Genomic DNA, 7,842 nt, shown 5'->3' with positions numbered 1-7,842 from the left:
TAACCAATTCTTCCATCATTTCGTATGAATTTGCCTCGAAATAGACGTCATCTTTGGGTCCATGATTTTTTAATATCGTCCCATGGTTTTCTTGAAACTCCTTCCATAAATGCTGTAATCTATTTCTTTGTTCTTTCAATGATGCGCTTCTCATCTCTCGTTTCGAGATGCTACTTTCAATTGCTTCTATTGCAGCTTTTACAATATTTTGTTTTTGATACAGCTTGTAACGACACGGATTTTCCCGTTTCGTTATAATTTATGCTGGGGTATCCTCAGTCTTTTCCAGGGGGTCGCTACAATAAATTCATAATCGCGGAGACAGGACTTCTCAAAATAAAAGTACGGCGGTTAAATTTTCAATGTAGATTTATTTAAAATATTAATAGTTCATTAAAATAATATGTAATAAATAAAAGAATTCAATTAAACGTAACTAGATAAACTTTGCGATTAACAATTTGTAAAATTTTCAATGATTTATATAGGATAGCTTTATATAGATTATTATTTCTTCAATTAAACATAGCTAGATAAAACCTTGAGATTAACAATTTGTACAATTTTCAATGATTTATATAAGATAGCTTTATATAGATTATTATTTCTTCAATTATATTTCAATAACTTGAGAGTTTGAACGCATGCAAATTCTGAATGTATTTCCTTAGTCGTATTTCAAAGAGATTGGTTGAATTTAATTAGATATGACTTGAGATGTTTCCTTGTGATCAGCTGTATTTGGAAGCTGTCCCTGTAGAGTTCATAGTGGTGGCTGATCCGGTTTCGTGGTTGTACCTTAGTATAATTTCGGTGATTATTCTGCTCGATGAGTACCTAGTGGACGAAACGGGGTTAGTGAATATATATATGTCTTGTTATATTGAATATATATATAAAGTGTCTCCGCGCCTGGACTTAAAACCGTCCATGCACTAAACAATTATATATATATTTTAAATAGATTATACACTAGGCTTAAAACCGCCTTTGTGTCAGACAATTTTTTTTTATATTTATTTATTTTTATACGTTGACATACAATGCCACCGAGTGATCATACTAGACACACTAAATTCTTAGAAAAATGCGCCGTCTTTTATACGTCTCCACTTGAACTTTTTGTGTAAAGTACACAAAGCTTTGAGTTGATCTTAGTTGAACTTAATGCAATTTAACTCTTTTGCACAAAAGCTTCCTTGTGCATCTTTTTTGCAGCGAATTGCATTCTGACGTTTTTGACGTTTGCAAATGTTTGTTTACAATTTTATTTTTTACATGTGCGCGTTTTTTTTTAAATTGAATAAAATTTATTAAAATTAGTAAAATAAGTAAAATTAATTAAAGATATCGGAATTTTAATAAATAATTAAATAAAATTATTTATATAAACGACGTTTCGTTTTTGTTTTAATTACTTCAAGTGACGTGCGTAAAGTAGTAGTGCAAAGGTATTTATAATTGTTTTCCAATTTTCTAAATGATAATTATATTTAATAAATTCATTTATAGAAACATCCAACATTCAAGTCATAGTATGTAGGTTGGAAATTTGTACAAAATTTCCATTCTTACAAGCTTCGTTCTTGAATCCATCTTGTTGCTTGTTGTTTTGCCGTTCTATTGCTGCTACAATGCTTTTTATGCAATTGTTTAGTCCTAATACTGCTTTTAATATTTTATAGTTCCTTGCCACTGGATGTACTGATTTATTATTGTAGTACACAATGCTATACATTTTTGCTATATCCGGCTCGAAGGACCAAATGTACTTTTATTTTAATGAAGTACACAGTTTGAGTATATTTTAGCTACTGATTTTATTTCAAAAATGTTGTGTTTTTATACAAAAATATTTTAAGACTAATTTCTACATCAAGGTTAAAATATTATGATTTTAATGGACTGTATTACATTTGTCAAAAAAGGTTAAAAAAGGTTAAAAAAGGACGGAAGTCCCAACACTTGGGATTTTCCTCCTATTGTTTTTATGAATATATTTTATTTTAATAATTTAAATACGGTTGCTAAAAAATGTTACTATTTATCTATATTTTTCCTTAGTACATAATTCTAAGAATTTAGGTGATAATATAAACTATAATAATTAAATATATGGTATAAATTCATGTTCATGATTGAACATTCTGCCGGAGGTCAAAACTCATGTTCGTGATTGAACATTTGGCCGTCCAGTAGATGGAATGTCATCGGTGTCTGTATGACCACGTTTGAATTCGGCATACCAATAACAAATGCTTCTTTTTGATGGAGCAGAGTCCGAATAATGTTTTTCAAGCCATTCCTGGCATTGAACAGTATTTTTCTTTCATTAAAAAACAATGATAAATCAGCACACGGAATTGCTTTGAATTCATTTTTTTTTGAAAACTCAAAAGTAGCGTCACTTAAAGCACTGTAACTTGTAAACAAATGGTCGGATTAACATATGATTTTGACAGTAAGCCTAAAAAGGTTGCCACTTTCGAAAAAAAATATTTATTTAAAGGGGATATGTCATGACTTGCGCAATCGGCTGGGTTGAGTTTTGTAGGGATGTGATGCCAATGCTTAATATCTGGCATTGATTGCATGCAGTCAACGCGATTAGCAACGTACTGCTTTAATTTTGATGTGTTTTAAGGTAGCCAATGAAGAGCAATATTTCAGTCGGAGTATAGAGTGTGTGGTACGTATCCTAGATGCAAATCCTGCCTTGTTTCGTGTAAAAGGGTAGCCAACAATTGTGCAGCGCAAAGTTCGAACTGAGGTATTGTTACTGAATGAAATGGTGCACCCTTAGCCATTCTGGCAATAGTTTTAGCGGTAATGGGCCGTCCCTGCCAGAGTTTTTGTATGAAAAGCTTAGCCGTAATGATGACTGGTGCCAACATGCCAGCTGGATGAAATAGTTTCGCAATATCGTTAAGCACTTGCCTTTTGGTAAGATGTTGTGTATCATGGCAGCTGACCTGATAAAAGAGTCCAAGAACAGTAGTTTCTGCCAATTGTGGATTGAGCTGACATGGATCAGCCATAAATGGTTCCGCCTTGTAGTTGAGCATGGTTGCCTCGGCTGATCCAAATGCAACCCAGCCTAATTGTGTATTTAGTCATCGACTTCGCCACGAACTATACCATCTGCCAACAATTGGCCCCACACTTTAAACCCAAACAATGCATCGATACCACCAGTTTCGCCAAAGTTCGGGTCTGCCAAAGGTGAATTGCGTTTCAACAGTTTTCAGTGATCGAAGCCACAGGTATTGCTGAGGTAATTTTGTTGAAAATGTGGAATTAAACATCCAAGCCAAATGAAGCATTGACAGTCGAAAATATGTGTAAGAGAGCCCGGTCAGTAGTATATGGGCGATTGCCTCTGCCAACGCCTTGCATTTGCAATGCACTTTTCTGCTTACGGAGAGCCAGTTGAAGAAAATATCGCGTAGTGATTATACTTCCCTGGGAGCCTGGATCGCAGAGAGCTCGATACGAGTCGATGTCGCCAAAGGCATTTAATATGTGTACTGGTGCTTCTGCCAAGAATATAGCGCAATTGCCAATAGTAGCGAATGTCTGCATTGGATGGTGTAGTCACTGATGCACACGTGGTGGGATGCCAGCCTGGTTTGGTTTCACTTGTGCCTGAGGTGTAGTTTGTGCCTGCTGTGTGGACTCTTGCAAAGGAGGAATTTGTACTGGTGAACTCTGGCATAGTAGAATGTGATGCCTGCCATTGCATATGCCACAATTAGTTGAGCTGCATGCCTTGGTGGAATGTCCAGGTTTCAAGCAATTGAAGCAAAGATTCGACCCTTTGAGCAATGAGGACCGCTCCGCTGGGGAGGAAGCCAATAGCCTGGTGCAGTTGCCTATTTGGTGCGCTGCGTTATTGCAAAACTGGTAGAGCCCTGGAGTAGTTGCTATTAAGTTTGTCCTCATTAGACGTGAGCCTTGCCTTTTCTGCTCAGCCTGAGATGTGGCACGATATTGCAATGTAGCAGCCTTTCTATCAGATTTTGGTTTGCTTTCCATTGCTCGCCAAACATTGCCAACCGTTCTTACAAGCAAATACTTTTGAACGACTACAATTTGTTAAAAAACAAAACTTATGTCGTAACTGTTTGAGACCAGTAGCTCGTTTATGTAACTTTCTCACTTCGTTTTCTCGAACGATTTTCTCACTTTTGACAATTACTCACTAGAAGTGTTTATGCAACTGTAGTGAATTGTTTTCTCACTTTTTTTCGTTCGAGTTCTTGTCACCTGTCAAATTGCTTGCGAAAAGTTTTGAATTTTGAATTTTGAATATTGAGTTTAAAGTTATAAAAAGTGATAGTGAGAACATTTGATTTCTTTAAATAAAATATTTATTGATATAATCATACTGAGTAATGTAAGTATTCATATATTTACACATATGTATATATAATGTTAAATATATTATTATTATTAATATTGATAAGTAAATTTCATTTGCGATTTATTCATGATTTTCAAATAATTTTGAATATCTTACCGCAAACACTAAGCAACCTTTTCAAATTATTTCATTTTCGTTCCAATTTTTCAAAAAAAGTTCCATTTTCATCAGTTTCTCTCATCACACCATAACGTTCTCGTGTGGTGAATTTTTCCTGTTACATAAACAGAAAACTCGAAAGAAGTGACAAAAAGCAAGTGAGAACTTTTCGAAAGAACTCGTGCGAGTTAAACTCGAATCAGGTTCTCAAGTTAATTTAGTGACCGAGAGGGTAGCTCATCAACAGAGAATAACTCCAAAAGCAACATCAATGCGTATAAATGGAGTTGGTAATATCACAATCGGTGCTCGTCAAAGAATCAGCACTGTCTTTAGATCAATGAATAGCAATTTCAATACAAATTTAGAAGCATTTGTCACATATCATTGCTCCTCAATGTGTCAATATCAGTTCATAGAACATTTCAAAAAATATTAATATAGCTGATCCTAACTTCAATGAGTCACAAAAAATAGACGTATTATTAGGATCTGAATTTTATCCACATCTCTTAACGCCAGGGCAAATCCAATTGGGAGTCGACAAACCAATACTCCAGAATGCTACTCTTGGATGTATTGTAAGTGGTATACTAACAGAAACAGCAAAAGGCGACGCAGTCTGTTGTATGTTTAGCGAAGAAGAAAATTCGCTAAATAATCTCCACGTCCGATTTGGGAATCTTGAAGAATCAGCACAAGGTTCAAAACTACTGTCTGATCAAGAAAAATTTAGTAAAACTCATTTTGTGGAAAACTTGAAGGCAGGCAGATTTATTGTGAAATTACCAATTATTGACAGTGTATCAACATTAGGATCCTCTAGTGAAATTGCACAACGCAAATTTTTCTCTCTTGAACGACGGCTGTCAAAAAATGAAGCGTTAAGAGCACAATACGTACAGTTTATTACTGAGTATAAAGATCTCGGTCACATGTAAGAAATTCAACCTGATGACATCATGGCCTCACATTATTTCATTACTCATCATTGCGTGATAAAACCAGATAGCACCACGACAAAATTACGTGTTGTATTCGATGCATCTAGTAAAACTTCATCAGGTCGATCATTATGCGATCTATTCTCAATATTATTACGATTCAGGATTCCAAGATACGCTTTCACAACGGACATTGAGAAAATGTGTAGGCAAATACTTATTCACCCAGAAGATCAAATGCTACAATTAATCATTTGGAGAAATAATCCACAAAAGCCGCTACGATTTTATAAACTAAAAACTGTGACATATGGGACTCGATCAGCTCCATACTTAGCTACAAAATGTTTACAAACTTTAGCAAGAGAATGTTCTGGTACTTATCCATTTGGAGCAGAGACCCTACGAAGAGACTTCTATGTAGATGATGGATTATGTGGTTCTAACAGTCTGATAGAGGCTAAGGTGATTCAAAAACAACTAATCAACATTTTGAAATCATATGGTTTTAAGCCAAGAAAATGGTGCGCTATTCAATCAATCCAATCAATTCAACATTTATTTACTTCTGCTTCTGAACTTATAGTTGTAACAGAAGGAGGTTTGATGTATACTTATAATTAGGTTTAAAAAGTAAGCGATAAAAAAAAAAAGTTAAGTTAAATAAATAGTAAGGAAATAATTATATATGGTATGTATATATATCTACAAAAAAATTTTGCAAAATCTTATTCGTTTATTATAAATGATCTGTGGCTCGTTTATGTAACGTTCTCACTTCGTTTTCTCGAACGATTTTCTCACTTTTGACAATTACTCACTAGAAGTGTTTATGTAACTATGGTGAATGGTTTTCTCACTTTTTTTTCGTTCGAGTTTTTGTCACATGTCAAATTGCTTGGATTCCCGTACTCTTCGGCCTTCATTTAAAACAGAAATAGTGCTGTACAAATCTGAAGAATCGGTTTCTGTTTGTTGGTGTTCTTGTACCTCGGGCATGGGTAAGTTATGGTTTTTTGTATAATTGTGCAGAACACAACAGACATTTACTATAGATCCCGCATAAGCTGGACTAACTATCAGACCACGTTCAAATGACAAACATGCAAAAATCTTTTTAAGAACTCCATTCAATCGTTCAATGCAATTTCGAGCGTTAATATGCTTTGCATTGAACGTTCGCTAGCTTGCATTTTCACTATTTCTAAAAGGAGTCATTAACCATGGTTGAAGAGGATATCCGGAATCACCCAGTAACCAAATTGAGTCATTATTTTGCCTGTGATTGACTTCTAGGAACTTTTTGATTGCGCTGTTCTCCCATATGAAGGCATCATGCGTACTTCCACCATAACGAGCATAGCATCCCAAGATTTTTAAATCAAAATCGCAAATGAGCTGCACATCTTTTGAAAAATAACCTTTTCTATTTCTGTAACAATGCTCCACTTCTATATGAGGTTTTTTTATTTTAATGTGCGTGCAATCAACAGCACCTATTACCCCTGGAAAGCCTGTCGCATTGAAGAATCTGTGTGACACAATCAATTACTAAAATGCATCTATAACACAAATTTGTTACCTTTGTTTAACAATATTCTGTTCATCTGCAGAAGTGGGAAATCTTATGTACTTCTGCATCAATTTATCCTGAATAATAAAAGTCACTTCTTTTATTACCAAACATAATGTTGACTTGCTCATTGGGCACACAAAGTCCTCTCCTATGTCGCGTAAAAACGACCCTGTTGCATAAAAATGCAGCGCAGCAGTTAGCCTTATATGATTCGGTATATAGGTGTTTCTGACCCCAATCCTCATAAACGGACATATTTCTTCTAAAAGACGTAGAGTTACTTCCTTATTAAAGCGAAATAGCTCGACAAAACGCGCTTCTGGCAAATGAAATGGGTCAGTTGAATAACGTAAATGCCTTCGATGACTGCGAAGCATATTTCTGCTATCATGTACCACTGCAGTTAAAACAGCAAGATATTCCATTTTTAATTCTGAACAAGAGGCATGATTCATGATTTTCAAATAATTTTGAATATCTTATCGCAAACATTAAGCAAACTTTTTAAATTGTCTTTTTAATGGAAAAAAACGTTCCATTTTCATTAATTTCTCTCATCACACCATAACGTTCTCGTGTGTTGAATTTTTCATGCTACATAAACAGCAAACTCGAAAGAAGTGACAAAAAGCAAGTGAGAACGTTTCGAAAGAATTCGTTCGAGTTTAACTCGAACGAGTTACATAAACGAGCCACAGATTTTAAGACTATTTAATATATATGTGAATATTGCTTTAGATGATTGCGGATCAGTGCAGTTGAAAATTAGAGATTTATTGTCTCTGAAGACTGTAAACAAG

The 7,842-nt window shown here is 34.8% G+C and overlaps 2 protein-coding genes across 2 annotated transcripts in view; one reads left to right on the top strand and one right to left on the bottom strand.

Moving 5' to 3' along the window:
- The window catches only part of LOC119667341, a 2,565-nt gene extending 1,029 nt beyond the window's left edge, over positions 1-1,536 (top strand). Inside the window, exon 2 of the mRNA XM_038076630.1 lies at positions 1,513-1,536. Within this exon, the coding sequence (XP_037932558.1) occupies positions 1,513-1,536 (24 nt within the window). The remainder of the gene's footprint in view (positions 1-1,512) is intronic.
- A 5,112-nt stretch (positions 1,537-6,648) lies between these two features.
- On the bottom strand, positions 6,649-7,287 carry LOC119670616 (putative nuclease HARBI1). Its single transcript, XM_038080947.1, has 2 exons — positions 7,049-7,287; positions 6,649-6,997 (listed from the first exon to the last, which is right to left on the bottom strand). The coding sequence occupies exons 1-2, from the start codon at positions 7,285-7,287 to the stop codon at positions 6,649-6,651; spliced, it is 588 nt and encodes a 195-aa protein (XP_037936875.1).
- Between the last annotated feature and the right edge of the window lie 555 nt (positions 7,288-7,842).

Source organism: Teleopsis dalmanni, chromosome 1 (genome assembly GCF_002237135.1).
Source record: "Teleopsis dalmanni isolate 2A chromosome 1, ASM223713v2, whole genome shotgun sequence".
Taxonomy (NCBI): Eukaryota; Metazoa; Arthropoda; class Insecta; order Diptera; family Diopsidae; genus Teleopsis; species Teleopsis dalmanni.
Note: the sequence above shows the minus strand (reverse complement) of the source record. Positions and strands in the feature narration are given on the sequence as shown.

What these genes read in the sequence shown, in the direction of transcription:
- LOC119670616 (XM_038080947.1), bottom strand. Translation starts at nt 7,287, where the DNA reads ATGAGGATTGGGGTCAGAAACACCTATATACCGAATCATATAAGGCTA. An exon ending in CAGAATATTGTTAAACAAAG is followed by an intron (nt 6,998 to 7,048) that starts GTAACAAATTTG and finishes TGTGTCACACAG; the next exon opens with ATTCTTCAATGCGACAGGCT.